The sequence below is a fragment of the Lycorma delicatula genome, chromosome 9 (assembly GCF_047948215.1).
Source record: "Lycorma delicatula isolate Av1 chromosome 9, ASM4794821v1, whole genome shotgun sequence".
Lineage (NCBI taxonomy): Eukaryota > Metazoa > Arthropoda > Insecta > Hemiptera > Fulgoridae > Lycorma > Lycorma delicatula.
In genome coordinates this window covers 34,082,793-34,104,444 of record NC_134463.1, presented here as the reverse complement: position 1 = coordinate 34,104,444, position 21,652 = coordinate 34,082,793, and the positions used below count along the sequence as shown (strand labels likewise).

General features: G+C 30.4%; 1 protein-coding gene across 1 annotated transcript in view; it reads left to right on the top strand.

Moving 5' to 3' along the window:
• Positions 1-3,909: 3,909 nt before the first annotated feature.
• Positions 3,910-21,652, top strand: part of LOC142330074 (uncharacterized) — a 29,947-nt gene continuing 12,204 nt past the window's right edge. The window contains exons 1-2 of the mRNA XM_075375123.1: positions 3,910-4,720; positions 19,704-20,232. Of these exons, the coding sequence (XP_075231238.1) occupies positions 3,955-4,720; positions 19,704-20,232 (1,295 nt within the window). The 5' untranslated portion in view covers positions 3,910-3,954. The remainder of the gene's footprint in view (positions 4,721-19,703; positions 20,233-21,652) is intronic.

Genomic DNA, 21,652 nt, shown 5'->3' with positions numbered 1-21,652 from the left:
GTTTATCTTACCACTCCCGTATGAGCAGAGGGCTCCGCCCCCTGGACCCCTCAAGGTAGTGAGAATAATACTGATTCATAATAATTAAAGTATTCAGGTTTTATATAAATCTGAAAAAACTAAATTACAAAAAAAAAATAATAGTAATATGGTAACTAAAGTTCACAGACCATTGCTGAGGAAAACTCCACAATTTATTTCTGTTGCTATCGCGACAAAAATATAATAACGAAGTAAACGGATTAATTTTGATTTTATTAAATATCTTTAAATCACAACTTCACCCTCAAGGGGATTAGGGCCTCGATAACTTAAATTCTTCCCTGGGATAACTCGAATGCATCCTGAAAATTTGAAAGCAATCCATCGCTTAGTTCCCGCGTGATGCTGTTGCAGAAAAACAAATAAACAGACACACTTTCAGAATTACATATAACATATCATTCGTTAATCTTTTAGAATAGAATTTTATTACTCGATATTTTTAAACAGATGAGTTCAATTTTTTAATCGTTTACACATTTTCTAGTTAAATTAGAAAACTATTTCAGGAATATTTATTTCAATATTGTTTTTGAATCATGATCATCTTGTTTCGTAATGGATAATGTATCTTCAGATAAACCGTAGTACAAAATAAACAAACCCATCTACATAAAACCTTAAAGTACACTCCTGGCAGAGGTAGCGTCTCGGCCTTTCATCCGGAGGTCCCGAGTTCGAATCCCGGTCAGCCATGACATTTTCACACACGCTAAAAATCATTCGTCTGATCCTCTGAAGCCTCTAAAGCAATACCTAACGGTGGTCCCGGAGGTTAAAAAAAAGAACAGGACATTACTACTTATAAAGAATTTTTTTTATTAAATAGCTTAAATATATGCTCAATAAAAATTGTTTTTCTTTTAGAAGTTGAGTAGCCAACCAGTAACAGATATTAAGATTTATCAAAGGAATAACCCGCTCATACCCAAAATTATGTGACTTGAGGAGTATACATCCCAGTTAATAAAAAAAACTTTCACCCAGATCTGTCGTCTGACATTGTAGGAATTTCTATTGATTAATAGATTAATGTTATACTTCAGTAAATATTAATAAGAGAAGGGCATATGACCTAATATTGATATTTAAGAATAGAAGTATTTTGAATAAGGAATATCTAATAATAAAGTACACAATAAAGGATAAAAGTATAATACAGAAGTATTTAATTCTTAAAGGAAACGTACTTCAAAAAATATGAACCATTCATTGTCAACACAGATAGATGTTTGGTACAGACAGGAATTCAGAGAGAGTAAGTGATTAGACTACAATCTAGTTGTTAAACAGGTGTTCATATTTTCATTCACTAAAAATAATATCTTTATGATTGAGCTCACTTTTGAAAGGTTTTTTATAAAAACATACAAATAAATTGTGTTATGAAAATAAGGATGCATTATTCTGATCTGGATAACAATAATTCATTATTAAAGAGCAGGATTTTATATTACATAATATAAAAAATTATCAATAAAATTAAGTACTAAATATCTTTTTATATTAGAGCAACGGTTAATCTATCATTAATTTTGAAAAGTAGTTAATGATTTAAAAAAAATAATTTATTACTTTTATTTTTAAATCGGATGAGAAATACTAAGGAGATGATTATCTCAAAAGTGGTTAGAGTTAATAAAAAGTTTACTCAAATCTAATTCTCAGTTTGTAAAATATATATTATAATTAAAAATTAGAACCAATGGAAATAAAATTACTGAAATTTTTTTTTTAAAACCAGTTGGGTTGGTCTAGTGATTAAACTCTCATCGTAAAATCAGCTAAGTAGTAAAAGTCTGGACTTAGAGATAAGGCAGAGGTTTGCCAAATGCTATGTATGGAAAGTTTTTTATGTTAGTGAAGCATGAACGATGAGGAAGAAAGAGAGGGACTGGATTGTGATGCAGGTATGGAGAATGATAAAGAAAGAAAGATGGTCGTTAAAGTGAGGAATGAAGAAGTAATAAAAAAAACTAAAGAATAAGAAGCACTCATGCGGGAACTACACAAAAGAAAAGGAAACCGGTTAGAGGAAATGGAATGGAATGAAGGATCAAGGAGAAAAGAGGCGAGGAAGAAGGATGAATTTACTAGATTGTGGAGATTGGATGAATTTACAAGTGGAGATTGGACGTTACGAAGGAGGTAGCATGCGAGATATTTATAGAGATAGTAATGGCATAAGGGATTTTCCGATAGGCAGAACACCAACTGATGTTGGTGATAATAAGTTCTGTGCTAAATTAAGCTCAACAGTTAGTTTTGTTCAATTTCAAGAAGAGATCGCTATTAATCTAATTCCATATAACAAAAACTACCTATTGTGAGCGAGTTAAACTGGAAATCAAATTGGAATTATCAGATGAGTTAAAAGTTAGCCCACCTAGAGATTAGACTAGAGACTAGTAGACTAGAGAGTAACTCGTTATCGCAAATCAGCTGATTTCGAAGTCGAGAGTTCTAAGGTATTCAAATCCGTAATACGGATTTGAATACTTGATCGTGGATACCGGTGTTCTTTGGTTGTTGGGTTTCAATTAATCACACATTTCAGGAATGGTCGACCCGAGACTGTACCAGACTACACTTCATTTACATTCATACATATCATTCTCATTCGTCCTCTGAAGTCATAACTTACGGTGGTTCGAAGACTAAACAGAAAAAGAAACAAGTGTGTGCTAAAAGTCAGTTTCCCCAGTTACTGCTTACTAATCAGTGAATAATGAAACTTTTTAAATATTAGATTTTTAATACACATGAGTGCTAGAAATGTTATCCGTTCCTTTTATACATTGTTTAACTATTATGTAGTTCAGTAAGAACTATGGTGAATAGGTGACTATTCTTTCCATCTCTCTCTCTCTCTCTCTTCCCTCTTTCCTTATTAGTAAAGGATAACTTCATTTGATTTAATTTTTGGAGATTTATCTTAGTACAAAATTTTCAAGGGATACTTTTCAAGAAAACATAAAATCTGAGAAAATTTTCCTTAAAACCGGGTTCTTTTTTAAAATTCATTCAACAACAGAAATTTACTAATAGGTCATAGATGATACCTTATCGGTATCATCTTAATCTTTCATCCAGAGGTTCTAGGTTTAAATTCGGTTTAGGCATTATATTTTTATATAAACTAAAATTTTCTATAATGCATCTCTTCTATTATGTTATAGTCACAAAAAAATCCGCCCGTAAAAATCCTTCCTCCTTATAGAGAGAGAGAGAGAGAGAGAGAGAGAGAGAGGAAAAATTCATGTAAAAATAGTGATAATATTTCTGGTAATCAAAAAATTCTTGATAATTTAGTTAGATTAAATGTTTTAGTATTAATTATTAAAAGAGTATATGACTGCCAGAACAGTAGTAAAGATATCTTTACAACACATAATTTAATTCAACACTTGAAAAATAATTATAAATAGAAAATACGAAAGAAAGTGACAGAGTGTAAAAAAAGAAGGCGGTAAAACAGGGAAGACTAAAAACAAAGTAATACAAGTTACTAAACATGCAACAAAAGAATAATTCTTTTTTTTAAAATACATTCAACTCATTTTAAAAAAGTGAATCGACCTAATGTAAAAAAGAGCTTCTTAAATAAGATAGAAAAAAAGAGATAAACAGGCATTGACAAAAAGAATGAGTGACTAAACTGCTTAGCATGTGTTTACAATGACAATAGAAAAAAAATTGAACACAGTACAGTACCACCACAACGAACACCAACAGTAAAGCAATTGATCTAGTACAAGGGTGTGTCTTTACATACATACACATATACTATACTATATATACAACCAGTATGACAGTTATACACAGTTAGTTGAAGCGTATTTGAAAGTGTTAAGGGAGAATGAAACGTTAACATTTTATACAGTATTTTTATTACTTTAAAATTAAAAAAAAATGTCTATTTTATATAAAATTGTGAACTGTGGGTTTTACGAATGTTTATTATTTTTATTGATAATATTAATTAATATATCGTTAATTATAGGATCAGTTGTTGACAAAAATAATGATAATGATGATAAAAATAAAAGAGAACCAAAACAGTTTGATATAAATAATTACAATAATGAGAATATAGATTTAACAACAGTTTCTTCAATATTTTTACAAAATACTCGGAATGATAATAAAAAGGACGATGATAACATGAAAACAATAAAAAATTATAATGAATATGCGTACCAAGGTGGTTTTGATCCTATGTATACAAATTTTTATACGAAACACAAGAATAATAATAATAAAAATTTAATGTCAATAACTGATTTAGATGAAACAGATACTAATAAAAACACAAAATTATATTTAAAAAATAATTATGATTCAGATTTATTACCATCGAAATATACAACTTTTAACAGTGATATTTCATCGGATATTAATAACCGTGATGTGACTGATTCATCAACGAGATTAAAAATCGATGGATTGATAACAGATAATATTAGTCAATCGACAATAAGAGAAGCCAAAGAATATACATATCCAAGTAGCAGTATTACAAATTCAGATGTTCCAAGCAGCGGTTCAAATACTGGTAGTTACAAATATCCATATCCGTATTCCAGTTATAATGATCCAGGAACTGCAAGTTATTATAACGATGATAAAAATTATTGGCAAACAGCACCTCCAGCTATAACAGAAAAACCAATTCCAGGTAATTTTTATTTATTTTTTCATTTTTAAAATAATAACTTATAATTTGATTTTGATAAAATTATTTATTATACAACTGTCCAGCTCGAATTTTCTTAAGCTTATCGAATAAGGTATAATATTACTTTCGGTCGCACGGTGGGATTAAGGGGTGAAATTAAATTTTTATACGTTTTGTATGAGAAGTACGAAAATACCATTCATTTAAATCGGGGTTTCATCATAAATAAATAAAGTATATATATATATAATAGGCTAATGTAAAAAATTTTGTGGTTCAAAAATTTCTAAATCTAGTATATCAATTTCATTAAAAATTAGATATCCTGTAGTAGTCTATCTGAAGTTGTGCATGTTATTGGTTTAGTCGTTCTGGTGTTACATTCAATTAAGGTCAACCAAATTTGAGCGTAGCATATTAGAAGCGTGGTTCGTTATGATGCTGCAGTTGGAACGTTGGCGTTTCTACAGGTGTTTCTAAAATAGTGGGCTGACTATACTTTTCACATTCTACTTGCAAAACTAAACAAAAAATATCCTTAGAAAAAATGGCAATTTCTCCTTCGTTCTTCCCCTGTCCACCATTTTGTTATATTTATATTTCAAGTTTGGATACGCGAATTACATTAATATTTGGTAAATTATCAAAAAATCAAGACCTACCTTTGCAAATTACAAAATGGTGGCCATGTTTATTTTCTTCAAGCCGTTATATCTCCATAAATATGAGTTTCATCAAAATGTATGTCATGCTAAAATATTAAACTTTTTATTTTGAACAAAAATGTCATTTTATTTCTTAAGTCGTTTAACAAATAGCTGAGTTATGGTAGAAAATTGATGTAATTTTGTGTCTGTTTTCATATCCTCCACTTACGTTCAATTCGATGAATTATTAATTGTTTTTATTTATTGTTAATTCTAGTATTGTAAATTAGTATCAAATTAAGTAATAATTTTTTTTCACAATAATAGACCTAATAATTATGATATAAAATTACAACATCAAATTTCTTCCATAACTCAATTATTTGTTAACCGATTTAAAAAAATAAAATCTCATTTTGTTCAAATAAAAAGCTTAATATTTTAGCAATAATATAAATTTTGATAAACCTAATATTTATGGAGATATAACGGATTGATAAATAAACATGACCGCCATTTTGTAATTTGCGAAGGTAAGTCCTGATTTTTTGATAGTTTTAAAATTTTATTACCAAGACGCTTACCAAATATTAATGTGATTCGTCTACCCAAACTTGAGATATAAATTTTTATATAAAAATAACAAATTAGCGGACAGCGGGAGAATGAAGGAGAAATTGCCATTTTTCCTAAGGATATTTTTTGTTTAGTTTTACAAATAGAATCCGAAAAAGTATAGCCAGCTCACCATTTTAGAAACACTCTGTATATGCGGTATCTGTTAATAACAACATTCCCGAATTAAAAAAAAAAAGTTAAAATATTAAAACCAAATTAAATTAACTAAAAGTCTTCTTGGGTAGAACTGTGCTAAAGTTTTATTAAAAATCGTTTACTGTATTTTAACATTTTACCTTTATTTAAAATAATGATCAGCCTGTAAAAAGATTGCTTTCCGAATGAGAAAAAACTGTGTGCAAGAAATAAAAGTCTATAAACATACTTTGTAGCAGAAATATGTAAAGAATACAATGCAATTATATAAATACATTGCTGTCGAGCGTAATCTAAATTTTAGGAAGTTTTTTCTGATGATGTAATTTTATTTTTCCCGATAACGTGAATGGAATTGTTTTTAATGAAAATATATTAAAACTAAACAGATAATATAAACGTAGTTAGTTTTTTTTGTCATCACTGATTAGTATTGAACTTTAATAGTTTAACAATACTTAAACTTATGAACGGAACGGGGCGCAAACATAGCAGGAGTTTATTATCTCCCTACTAATCGCAGAGCCTGGACGATTGTCCCTTGCTGCTGAGTCTTTCGTTTACCGTGCGGGTCATTATTTATTAACTGGCGGTTATAAAAGTTTGTGTTTTATTTATGGAAGGGGTTGGTATTTGCATTCCGGTCCTTTAGACCAATGAGAAATAATTGATCGTGGAAAACTTTACGCATATGAACTTCGTACTCTCGGCATGATTCCCCTTCAGTCCGTTCCATGAAATCCTTTCGATACTAGCGCCTTTCGATCTAACAGGAATACGCCTTCTGGGATCCCAAGTGTTTGGAGGAAACAATGCACTCCTCTTTCCGGAGGGAGTCGCATGTGCGGACTGGCTTAAACTTAGATTAAGCTCGACAGTAGCCTCTTACGTTGTTTCATTGGAATCTCTATAACAAGCCATGTTTTTAGCCTTTTTGTTTCTTGCATAAACCTTTTTTCATTGGGAAAGAAATTTTTTTATAAATCTATCATTATTTTGAAATATTAAAACCAAATTAAATTAACGAAAAATCCGTTTTCTTGCGCAGTTCTGCGCAAGATTTTTTTCGTAAAATACTTGACTGGTTAGATGTAATTTTTTTCAAATCTGAGCAAATTTTTTAATTTTATTATATTTTCAATAAAAGTTTGAAGTAATTTGATTATTTATGTGGATATTTAATTTATCATACAAGCTCAAATTTTGTGTATATAGTAGAAATTTTATAGAATATAAACTATACCTTTCCTGATAAGGATTCGAACCCGGGATCTTCAGAATAAAGACTTGTCGATGGAAATCATATTGATTTCTTTCTTTGTGCAGTATGTCGTTGTGTCCTTTATCAATTCATATTCTAAAAATAAAAAAAAAATCTGACGTGGACACCACATGACTTCCTTGTACGCCTATTAAATTACATGTACATATTTAAAAAAAAAATGAAAAGTACATAGAATTCTATTTCATTAAGAACTTCTGATATTTTTTAATTATTTTTTTATTGTTATTATTTATTCTAAACATTTTTTTACAATGACAGATTAATCATTTTTAATAAATCAATATATTTTAATAAAAAAAAAAAAAAGTTAAAAATAGGAGATGAAGTCTGATTCGAACCGATGTGCCTTCATCTTATAAAAACCAAATATTTCATTAATTAAAATTTCATTTGGCTATAACTCTGGAACCTATGAAATTAAGTACCACTTATGATATATCACTGAATAGCTCTCAATAAGGGCTTATTATTGCAGTTAAGAAAAAGTCCAGAATCCAAATTTGTTTCGATTTTGGGTGGTTTTGGACACTTTTGGTTCAATCGGTTGCAATCAAACGAGAAGGTGCACAACTAGATGTTACAACAGTCCTAAATCCAAAATTTCAGCAATCTACGGCTAATCGTTTTTGAGTTACGCGAGATACATACATACGTACGTACGTACAGACGTCACGCCGAAACTAGTCAAAATGGATTCAGGAATGGTCAAAATGGATATTTCCGTTGAAATCTGAAAACCGAAATTTTTCGCGACCACAATACTTCCTTTACTTCGTACAAAGAAGTAAAAAAAAGATACTTGTGTAATGGTTTGGTAACGAACTACGTTAAGCAAAATAACAAACAAATTAATACTTTTCCTTTAAAAATTATAGATGCTTTTTAAAAACACGTTTAAATGATGTATTTTATGCAACTTAAAACAAATATTTTAATGACTTTTGATTAAGTTAAATAAAACTGATGTTTAGTAAAAAAAAGTATACATTACATTCACATGATAAGTCAGTGAAATCAAATTCCATTCTTGTAATATATTCCTGATCTTTATACAAATATACTAGCACCCCGTCGCTATATGGTTACTTGCGTTTCCATTCGCGATCAAATTTTTTTACTTTATGTTTTTGTGCAGCAGCCACTCTAATCCCACATACAGTAATAGTGACAATCATTGTGTTGGTTGAGCCGCTGCGCCTTTACCGGTGCACTCCTTAAAAGATCGAAATTTAAAAAAGATCCGAAATTTTTTTTTAGATATTTATCTGAAGAATATTTGCAAGATCAATTCTACTGAATATCTAGTTTATTATAATTGGAAATGAGAAAAATCTGTTTACGTTTTTCACCCCTTTCAAGTTCGAATTTTAAAAAATCTAGAAATTTGTTGTTAAATATTCACTAATTTTAAAATTTAAATTAAAATCTAAATAACGGTTTTCAAATATTTATGTGAGTTACACATAAATATTTGAAAACCGTTATTTAGATTTTTTGAAATTCCAAGTGTAAAGTGTTAAAAAATGGATTTTTAAAATTTTTTAGAAACCCGACTATCTTTGGAATATTTCGATAACAAATGAAGATATCAATTTGATTTTTGGTGTGTGTAATTTTCATGTGAATATTTAACAACAAATTTCTAGATTTTTTAAAATTCGAACTTGAAAGGGGTGAAAAACGTAAACAGATTTTTCTCATTTCCAATTATAATAAACTAGATATTCAGTAGAATTGATCTTGCAAATATTCTTCAGATAAATATCTAAAAAAAAATTTCGGATCTTTTTTAAATTTCGATCTTTTAAGGAGTGCACCGGTAAAGGCGCAGCGGCTCAACCAACACAATGATTGTCACTATTACTGTATGTGGGATTAGAGTGGCTGCTGCACAAAAACATAAAGTAAAAAAATTTGATCGCGAATGGAAACGCAAGTAACCATATAGCGACGGGGTGCTAGTATATTTGTATAAAGATCAGGAATATATTACAAGAATGGAATTTGATTTCACTGACTTATCATGTGAATGTAATGTATACTTTTTTTTACTAAACATCAGTTTTATTTAACTTAATCAAAAGTCATTAAAATATTTGTTTTAAGTTGCATAAAATACATCATTTAAACGTGTTTTTAAAAAGCATCTATAATTTTTAAAGGAAAAGTATTAATTTGTTTGTTATTTTGCTTAACGTAGTTCGTTACCAAACCATTACACAAGTATCTTTTTTTTACTTCTTTGTACGAAGTAAAGGAAGTATTGTGGTCGCGAAAAATTTCGGTTTTCAGATTTCAACGGAAATATCCATTTTGACCATTCCTGAATCCATTTTGACTAGTTTCGGCGTGACGTCTGTACGTACGTACGTATGTATGTATCTCGCGTAACTCAAAAACGATTAGCCGTAGATTGCTGAAATTTTGGATTTAGGACTGTTGTAACATCTAGTTGTGCACCTTCTCGTTTGATTGCAACCGATTGAACCAAAAGTGTCCAAAACCACCCAAAATCGAAACAAATTTGGATTCTGGACTTTTTCTTAACTGCAATAATAAGCCCTTATTGAGAGCTATTCAGTGATATATCATAAGTGGTACTTAATTTCATAGGTTCCAGAGTTATAGCCAAATGAAATTTTAATTAATGAAATATTTGGTTTTTATAAGATGAAGGCACATCGGTTCGAATCAGACTTCATCTCCTATTTTTAACTTTTTTTTTTTTTTATTAAAATATATTGATTTATTAAAAATGATTAATCTGTCATTGTAAAAAAATGTTTAGAATAAATAATAACAATAAAAAAATAATTAAAAAATATCAGAAGTTCTTAATGAAATAGAATTCTATGTACTTTTCATTTTTTTTTAAATATGTACATGTAATTTAATAGGCGTACAAGGAAGTCATGTGGTGTCCACGTCAGATTTTTTTTTTATTTTTAGAATATGAATTGATAAAGGACACAACGACATACTGCACAAAGAAAGAAATCAATATGATTTCCATCGACAAGTCTTTATTCTGAAGATCCCGGGTTCGAATCCTTATCAGGAAAGGTATAGTTTATATTCTATAAAATTTCTACTATATACACAAAATTTGAGCTTGTATGATAAATTAAATATCCACATAAATAATCAAATTACTTCAAACTTTTATTGAAAATATAATAAAATTAAAAAATTTGCTCAGATTTGAAAAAAATTACATCTAACCAGTCAAGTATTTTACGAAAAAAATCTTGCGCAGAACTGCGCAAGAAAACGGATTTTTCGTTAATTTAATTTGGTTTTAATATTTCAAAATAATGATAGATTTATAAAAAAATTTCTTTCCCAATGAAAAAAGGTTTATGCAAGAAACAAAAAGGCTAAAAACATGGCTTGTTATAGAGATTCCAATGAAACAACGTAAGAGGCTACTGTCGAGCTTAATCTAAGTTTAAGCCAGTCCGCACATGCGAGTATTACATATTATGTGAGTATTACATACACCAAAAATCAAGTTGATATCTTCATTTGTTACCGAGAAATTTAAAAAAATTGTAAATTTCATTGTTATTAACTTTTTAATGTCGGAATTTCAAAAAAAAAATTCTTAGTGCGCATCGTAAGAACGTGTACAAGTTTTCATCAATTTATCTTCAGTAGGTTTTGCTTGGCGTTGATTATGAATCAATCACGACTTGCTGTTTTATACGTATAAATTTCTGTATTATATTTATTTTTTGTACTTTTTTTATAATTACTAGCAGACCCAGCAATGCTTCGCTATTGCCAGATTTGATTATATATATAGATTAAATGAACGCCCATTTCCCCTTTTTACCCTTTATCCGTTCCCATATTTTTTCTTTCTCAATTTCCCTCTTCCATTTTCCTGTAGTTCCTTTTCTCCCATTATTGCCTTTTCCCTGCCACCCTTCTCGCCTTTTTTATTTTCCCCTTTTCCATTTTTTCTTTTTTCCTTTCTCCCTTTTTCTCCGCCCGTAAATCATTCCAGTAGTTTTTTAGTTTATAGCAGACACAAACATTGCATTATATATATATATATATATATATATATATATATATATATATATATATATATATATATATATATATTTAAAAAAGAAAGTCTGTTTGTTTCTTAAATATCTCGACCCTAGCGCCACCTAGCAGGTCCATTTTTTTTTACAAAAATATTTCTTTTCACGTAACTAATATATATTCTAAATATGAGCCAAATCAGACCATAAATACAATTTTTCGAAATATCTCGACCTCAGCGCCATCTAGCGGGTCAAAACTGACACAGAAACCTTTCCTGGCATGCGTCCAACCATTCCCCAAAGTTTCATCGCTATCGGATGAACGGTTTAGGAAGGCATAAGGGACATACAGACAGACAAACATTCATTTTTATATATATATATATGATAAAAACGTCTCATTAAATGAATCAAGTAATCTAATTACAGTTAAGTTTAATAATAACGATAAATAAACGCGGGTGGTCTTATTATATTCAACAGTTAATTTTTATACTGTTTAATAAAAACATTTTCTGTCTGATAATTAATATATTGTAATTGTTCTCTTCAGTTATGGACATTTTTGGATCAATTATTTTTCAGTTATTAACAAATTTTCAAGAAATAGCTAATTAAGAATGGTTATTCAAAAATTAAATAAATAAAAATGCGGGATCCTCGTACTGTTTACAGGGTAAAAAAATGTTAATATTAAAGAAAGATAATCAATATTATCGTTTCGATTAATTGATGTTTATAAATAGACAAATCATTTAATATTTTATACCAGAGAAGAAGACATATAGTAACTACAAGAAAATGGTATCTGGTATATTGTGTTTAGAGTTTAATGCGTAATTCAAAATTAATTGTTATTAAATATTGTTACAGTAATTTTTCCTCTCTAAGCAATTTTAAAATCGTTTTTCCTTAAAAAAAAAAAGTTTGTTATCACCCTTCCTAATCGTAATAATACTCTTAGTTGTTTTTAATTAATTTTCTCATATTCTTTATTTATCTAAACTAAGACCAAGCTATTTCTTAATTTTTTAAAATAACCATTCCTTCGTGAAATGTGGGCATAAACTGAAAAAATCGATCCAAGAACGTCCAAACTGGGCGAACGCTGAGAGGTTAATCATCAAGAATTAAAAAGGGTTTATTTAATAAAACGTTGTGCGTGTTAACACGAGCTTAAATTTGTGTTAAGTTAAAAAGTAGTATTTTTATTTGGTTTTTTAATTTTTTAAAGAAAAATATCATTAATAAAATAAAACTGCGTACGGTTATAGAAAATTGAATTCAGTTAATTTGAATAGAAAATGTTAAATTTTATTGCTTACAGGATAGATTAAAAAAAAACTAGTGCTGACCTCCATGCTGAGTAGGTAGCGTCTCGACATTTCGTACGAAGGTTTCGGGTTCGAAACCCGGTCAGGTATCTTTTCATAAGCTGCCAATTTACACCGGGCTAATGACCGTAACTATTGATTTGATTGCAACTAGTATATGTTTGTATTTGTTTTGATGACTTAATTTCTACTAATTTTTAATATTACCGGTAAATGACCTGACGGTTATATTACAGTGGCGTAACAGGACTGTAAAAGTTAAATTTACATAATCAAAAACTTCATATTTTACTCAGAATATTTTGTTACTGTAAGATATTTGAAAAATACGGTGAAATCTTAAACTATATTATATTAACGAGAAATGTATGGAAATAATGTGTGGAAGGCACTCTTGATTTTACTTCCAAACCTTACAAGACTAATTATCTCCTAAGATTAATTTTTAAACCAAGAAGTTTAATATTTTTGAACTCAGGAAACCTTTAAATTTCAAGAAAAACATAAATCTAAAAGGGAGAGGTTTATTTTTATTTCCTTGTACGAAGTAAAGGAAGTATTGTGATCACGAAAAATCTTGGTTTTCAGATTTCAACGGAAATATTCATTTTGACAATCTCTGAATCAATTTTGACTCGTTTCGGCGTGACGTCATCTCGTATCTCATATACGTCATCTCAAAACGTATCTCGTATAACTTAAAAATCATTAGCCGTAAAATGTTGAAATTTTAGATTTAGAACTGTTGTAACATCTAGTTATGCACCTCCCCTTTTGATTGCAATCGACTGAACCAAAAGTGTCCAAAATAAATAAAAATTTGGATTTTTGACTTTTCCTTAACTGTAGTAGTCCCTTATTGAGAGTTTTTCAACGATATATAAGTAGTACTTATTTTCATCGGTTCCAGTTATAACCAAATGAAATTTTAATTAATGACGTATTTGGATCTTACTCAGGGAAGGTACATCGGTTCGAATCACAGGTTTCACCTCTTTTTTTTTTAATTTAAATATATTGAATTATTAATAACTAATAATAATAATAAAAAAAAAGAAATATGAAAAAAATATCAGAAGTTATTAATGAAATAAAATTTTATATACTTTTCGTTTTAAAAAAAATGTGTATGTAATTTAATAGGCGTACAAGGAAGTCATTTGGTATCCATATCAGATTTTTTATGGATAAATAAATCCTCTTTGTTGTTTTGCAAACTTTTTTTTTCCCGTTTATCCTCTGGGAATCATCGTCAGGTATTACTTCAGAGGATGAATGAGGATGATATGTAAGAGTGTAAGTGAAGTGTAGTCCTGTACAGTCTCAGATCGACCATTTCTGAGATGAGTGGTTAATTGAAACCCAACAATCAAAGAACACCGGTATCCACGATTTCGTATTCAAATCTGTATAAAAGTAACTGCCTTTACTATAACAAATAATGTTATGTTGTTTTGCGTATTATAAAAAACAATGAAGTAAAATTTTACGATTAATTTATGTAAGCGATAAAACGTATTTAAATTCGCATAAATTCATCCCTACATTTTCTTTACACTGAAATATCATAAAATAAAATAAGTAATATCACAACTAACAATACTAGAAATAAAAAAATTGTAAAAAATATATTTACTTTGCGATAAAATGTAATAATTATTTCTAATCGGATAATAAACTCATCTAAATAAAAATAATTATAAAAAATTAACGAGTTTAAATTACACGATTTTTGGAATAGATACTTTAATGCGTGTTTTTTAAAATATATTTTATGCTGAAACAGAAAATGTAATCAAAAATGTTCTATCACGTCATGTTTTTGAATTATCTTAAATTTTCCTTTTGTATAATTTTTGACGCATTATAGAAACCATCTGTTTTCTTCTGCATTATGTTACAAACATGCCTGATATGACTTAAAGTGTGAATAATTGCAGAATAGATAAAATTTGCATAAAATATATGACATCATTTAAACCATAATTTAACGGATACATCGTCCTACAATATATATCTCTTTGAAAACATTCAATCTCAGAGGGTAGCTAATTCCATTGGTGGTTAAACTAGCCTGCAACAGTGCGTGTTAAATTGTTCGAGTTGAGTTAGTTATTATCCGTTAGTTTTTCCAGTTTATCAATTTTAATTATTTTCATAAATTAATGAAGTAGTGGTTTTTTTTTTTAAATTTTTAATTACATCCCCTTATATTTACATAATGAGCCACATTTATAAAAACCACCCACTGATACAGCATCAATGGGTATTCGTACCCGGCGTTTAATGTACCCTCTAAATTTTGACTCACCCATTTTCCCAACATATCCCTTCATATCCTCCATTGAGACTCGATCCCATAAATTTTAATTATAACCTCACCATATATAATTAAAAATTAACAAATCCCATCTTCTTTCAGCAAACATTTTACCATTTTCTATCCAAGACAAACCCAGACGCAGTAGTATACACAGATAGTTCGAAGCAGAATGATTTCGTTAGATGCGTTTTTGTTGTAAATGACAGGTGTGTGTTTGGTCTACCTGGTATTACAAGTGTCTACAACGCTGAACTGTATGTCATCAATATAGCTTTGAATATCATTAAGTTAAAACATTGTCACATCCTTATTTGTAGCGATTCGTGAAGTGAACTCCAAGCTTTAGAAGATTTGTATTATAGACATCCTACCGTCACCGAAATTCATAATAAAATCGCCGAGCTGAATCGTCACAACACACAAGTGAGTTTCTGCTAGATCCCTAGGCATGTGGAAATCCTAGGTAACGAACGTGCGGATTCCGCTGCTGAAGATGCAAGTAGCTAACCGTCTTTCACCACTCGTGTTACTAGTACCGATTTTATTAAAAATACGCTTTGAGAACGTGGCAAGGTGACTAGACTGCTACAGTGAATAATAAACTCCGACACATCAAAGATACGCTGCTGCCATGGGACTCTTCATGCAGAAAACTTCGCCGGAGGAAGTGATCCTCTGCCGATTGAAATTAGGATATACAGTACCAGAGTTACTCACGGATGCCTGATATCAGCAGAAAACGGATCACTATACGTACGATGTGACTGCCGCTTGATTGTGCGCCACTTCTTTGTGGATTGTATACGTTATGGCCTTACGTCGTAAATTTAAATTACCGAAGGACATTCACCGCATCCTAGATAATTATAAGAATTTACTAGACCGGGTATTGTTTGTTCTAAGACGTATCAATATAATTTATAAAATTTAATGTTAACCAACCATAAATTTTGATTTTATATTGTTATTCGTGTTGTATGTTTTATCCTAATGGTTATGTTTCTTTTACTATTTTAGTTTTAATCTTATTTTATTAATATTTTTTTTAATATCCGAGAAGGGGTTTTTTAGTTATATTTTTGTCCCAGACGATGATAACGGGAAAACGTTTTCCACTCTCCCCCCAAAAAAAGATAATGACCCAGGAAATGCGTTTGTGTAAAAATACTTCAAATATTTTTTGTTTTGTATGTTGTGAGTTCACTTCAAAGAGTCGGCAAAAGCCAATTTCAAAATTGATGAAAAATATATATGGGATTTATTTCGATTCTCTACTGGGATATCATTGTAAACAATGGGCGCCCCATATTATTTGCATTAGGTGTTATGTTAAACTCATAGAATAGTTACAAGGGAAAAAGGAGCATTTGCTTTTTGGTATACCTGTGGTTTGGGAAATCAACGATTTTATTATGATTATTTTTGTTTAACAAATGTCATTGGTTTTTCTTCAAAAAGTAAAAGTAATATTATGCACCCAAATGTTCCATCGGCTGTGAGACTGAATGCTCAAGAAGATTTACCAACACTAATACCCGCAGGTCTTCCTGACAAATTCTGAAGAAAATTGTTTGTAAATACCGCGGCGGCACAAGCTTCTATATTAAACCATATTTCATTTCACAAGTAGAAGTTACGGATTTGGTTCACGAGTTGAATTTATGAAAACAGCAAGCAAAATTTTTAGGTTTACGCTTAAAGAAGTGGAATTTTGACTAAGAATACCAAAATGCTATATTTTAGAAACAGATATAAAACATTTACTTGATGAAATGTACCGATCGCTGTTCTGATCTGGATATTGCTTATAATGCGATGTTTATAGATTTTTCATTGATTTGTCAGAAACAAACTTAAAAGTAGTCCTACTGCATAATTCAAACAAAAATCCTTCAATATTAGTAGTGCATGCTGTTGGTAAAGCAATGTGTGAATCTATTTGTGGTGACCTTAAACTTATTTGTCTTCTTTTCTTCAAGGTGGTTTTACAAAACATTATGTGGTTATTGAGTGTCCGAAAAGAAACGCTATCACTCCTAGACAAAAGAAATTAAATATGTTCAACCCTCAGCATGTTATTTTGTCACCAGCACATATAAAATTGAGGTTGAAGAATTTTTTTAAAACACTGAATAATGATTATTCAGGGGTAATGATTATACATATACTTCCGTAAAAAAAATATATATAATTATAATAATAATTTAGTTGTGAAATTTGTGAACGTTAATAAATTATCTGATTATAATTATAAGCCAAAACCGGTAAAACGTAATAAGAAATATATAAAAGTAAATGAAATAATAAAAAAATGTAACAAAAATTTTAAAAAATTCCATCATAGAATCAATTACTAAATAGATACCGTTACCAAATATATGCCTAATTTAATATCGGCGGGCGAACGGTATAGCAACTCTGTGCGAATTGCGCACAGTAAACGGACGCGCTGAAACAAGCATCACTCCCACCGCGCAGTTCTACCACCATAGGACACTGCAGCCTCACCACTCTCAGGCTCCAATAAAAGAGCGTGCACGAGAGTGAATTTGCAATTCATCGTCGACCACTACGTAAGATGATTTGGAGGACAAAACCAAACACACACACACACACACACACACACACACACACACACACACACACACACACACACACACACACACACACACACACACACACACACACACACACACACACACACACACACACACACACACACACACACACACGTACATACGAACATTAACATCAGAAAATTTCCATCTGGTTTTTTGGGTTCCTTAGGTGTCAAAACGTCAAGATCCGGTGAAAACCGTATATGCCCAAATAGGACCAGTTACAATACTTTCCCTTCTAGAGATATAGCTCCAGAAGGGAAAGTAAAGCTTACTTACTTCAATATAAAATTAAAAGGCATTAACAAAAACGTGATAACAGATTTTGTATTAGTAATTAATCGAAAAATTTACATTTATGGGTTTGTATTTTACACATTGTACTCGTATTACGAGGGCTTATAAGATCCGGGTATACCTGATAAGAATCCCAATTTCAAATTGGGTTTTTTTATACAGGTATAGTATTGAAGACGAAATTCTAGGACTAGTTTATATTCAGAGACGCTTATATATAACCATCAGAATACACAGAAAACACGGTAACTCAAAAATATTTCCAACATCCTTAACAAGGAGTCAATAGCTATAAAAAAAAAAATGAAAAAATATATCAAGGAAAGAAATAGATGATGATTAAGATATGATCTACCCAGCACAGAGAGATGGTGAAACACTACAACTCTAACGAATTCAAGATCTCCCCTTGAGAAAGGACATCCACTCCGTCTAAAATCCCTCGGGAATCGAGATTTTACCAAGGATGGGTGTAAAACGTTACTGAACAACAATTTTTTATTGATCAGCTTTCTTTTAAATTTAAATTAAAAGAATATGTTTTTCTAATATTAAAAAGCCAACTAAGAAAGCTTTTTTTTCTTTTTATGAAAGAAAAGCTTTTATAAGGAAAAACCTTCGCTTATCCCATGGATTTGTATAGTGTACAGAGGTATTAAACTGTACTAAATTAACTGTCCCAGTGGTCGGAAAAGGCGGCTCGCCAGCCGCGTGCGGCTCTTTGACTCCTTTTATGCTGCTCTTTCATGAAATCTTTAGTGCGAATACAAATTTATTTGTTTAAAGTCGAAGATTCAGGTGTAAGTATGTAGAAGTTTTTCATAGTATATGTTACTTTGGCTGTAAGCATATATATCATTATTGAGCTGGTCTGCCGCGTAATTAATTTCTTGCACCACAGACTTTTAACCATTTCAAAGTTTAGACAAATGTTACGGACCTACCGGTATATTCAGGAGAGGCGGACAAGTATTCTGGTCTTGACTGCGAACGTTTTTAACCAGTGCTAAGCTTCAGCTATCCGAGAATAGGTGCTTGAATGCTCCCCAAATAGAGACGCTATCTCTTACATTTCTCTTTCGATAACCTGCTTCCTTCCACATAGTCTACTCTTAACGGATTATAATACTAGATGTAATATAAAGAAAGCGCTTGAGTGTGCTTTTAATCCGGGTATATCGATACAATTTAAAAATTGTATCGATATAGCAGAGCTCTTATTAAAAGATGGCTCTTTGAACAAATTTCAATTTTTTATTATTATTGTTTGGCTCTTTAGATGAAAAGTTTGCCGACCACTGAACTATCCAATCAGATTCCCACTGCAGAATCATAAATTGGTAATTAACAGTTTTTAAACAAAAACTACTTTTCAACAATGAAGCAATCACTAATAATGATATTACTTAAATTATTAAATATATTGTTAAGTATAACAATTAGACCGATTTTATGCTAAAATTTGGTCTACACTTTTCATTAGCCGAAAACAAAGTACTGCGTTTCTATGTTCATAAAAACCTTTTTCATTAATTTTATTATAAAAAAATCACACGGAAGCATTTCTGATACAACATGATAAATTTTGTGTGTAATTAATTTTTCACATTTAAATTTAATTTAATAAGATAACCTAAAAATAACGATCTACCATTTATATTGTTACAGGTTCAACAATGTTGGAATGCCACCCGACGACGCCGGGTATATTCAGTGAAATATTCAGAATAGGTAGTTTAGCGAAAGTTAGTTTATTAAAAACATTATTAATTGCAGTTCTAGCATTATTAATAATAAAAATACCAGCACTATTATTATTTAAAGCAATTTTATTTAAAGTTATATTAATCCCGTTGGGAATAATTAGTGCATTGTTACCAGTTATATTACCATTGGCATATTTTTGGCAAAATATATTAACCGCGTTAGGTATAACGACAACGACAATGACGCCGGCATCTGTTAAGCCACCAATATCGTCAAACCAAACATCAGGAGCAGGGGGAGTGTCTGCGCGGGGATTCGATGGTTACGATGATGAATTCTTCAAAACACGCGCAACGCCTGCATTTATTAACACTAGTAAATTACCGGAAATTATTATGAATTTTTTAAATTCAGAAAGATGTCTTGAAAGAATCGCATGTAAATTAGGTGCAAGAGATAGTAAATCCTCATATAGGAAACATGTATCATGGTAAGTATGAAACTAAAGTTTTTTTACAATTAAAGGAGGTTTAATAAAATAAAGGTTAAGTAATTACCACCAATAAGTACAGAGCTAAAAATAGTTATCTCTTGTCAATCGTTGGATAATATCCAATCTCTTTTTGAAAGTGGTTTACAAATTTCTCAAAATTATTATTATATTTTACGTAGATTTCATAAGAAAACTCCCTATTGTAATGGGTACCATGATTCCACTTCCGGAAAATTTCGACATATATTCATATGTCGAAATTTTCCGGGTTTCACATCCTCCAGACCCCAAAATCATTGTCATTTCAAAAGTTTATATGTACATTTATATAAATATATATATATATATATATATATTTATTTATTTCATTTTCTAGTGGACACGACAACTGCCGTAATTTTGAGCCAATCGCTTTCAAATTGCTACACAAAATATAGCGATCCAAAATCTCAGTCAAGTTCGTTAATGGGTAAAATCGGACCATGGAGATAAAAATGGGGGATTTTTTGAAAAAAAAAAACGCTATAACCTTTTTATTAAGTAAAATATCGAATTTGTTTAAAGTTCCTACCATTCTTTGGATGGCCTAGAACTCATCTAAGTAAAGTCTTTGATTCACCCATCATTGGCTCAGGGGGTGGAAAAAAGAGGTTTCAAGTACAAAACAATCATACCTAGGCACAGTATCGAATCGGTTTAATAGGCACAGTATATTGAATTAATAGGCACAGTATCGAATCGGTTTAAAGTGATCGTTAGTCCTTTTTAAACATTGCCTAAAACTTTTGTCTGAAACAATTTTTGATATTACCAACCCTTACGGCAAGGGATGACCAAAATTTTACTGAATGTAAGAAGATGGGGCTTGTCGTCGTATGCTAAACATGTGAAACATTTTTTTCATATGCAACCATTGTCGTATTGAGTAAATTTGAAGTTTTTCTTAACTTTAAGGTGGAAATCTTTTTTATCCCCTACTTAGCACGGATGAAATCTACCTTCACCTTCCGGTGGGCCGAAAGGGATTGTTTTTAATTGGTGTTTAGAAATCGAAATTTCATTTCATTATTATTATTAATCGATAATAATTTTATCATCATCATGTGGTGTTCTGCGTGTTGGAGGTCCCTGGCACCACTATTGTCTCCATATGTTTCAGTCCCGTGCTTTTCTTTTCGTCTCGTTAGAACCTTCACTACACTTTATGTTTATTAACTTTAACCTCTTTCTTCCTCATCATTTACTTTTCCGTCTAGAAAGCGACCGCTATTATAGAGATATAGCTCTAGAAGGGAAAGTATTGTAATCGATCCTATTTGGGTATATATGGTTTTTACCGGATCTTGACGTTATGACATCAAAAATCCGGATGGAAATTTTCAATGTACGTGTGTTCGGTGTTGGCCTATGAATCACC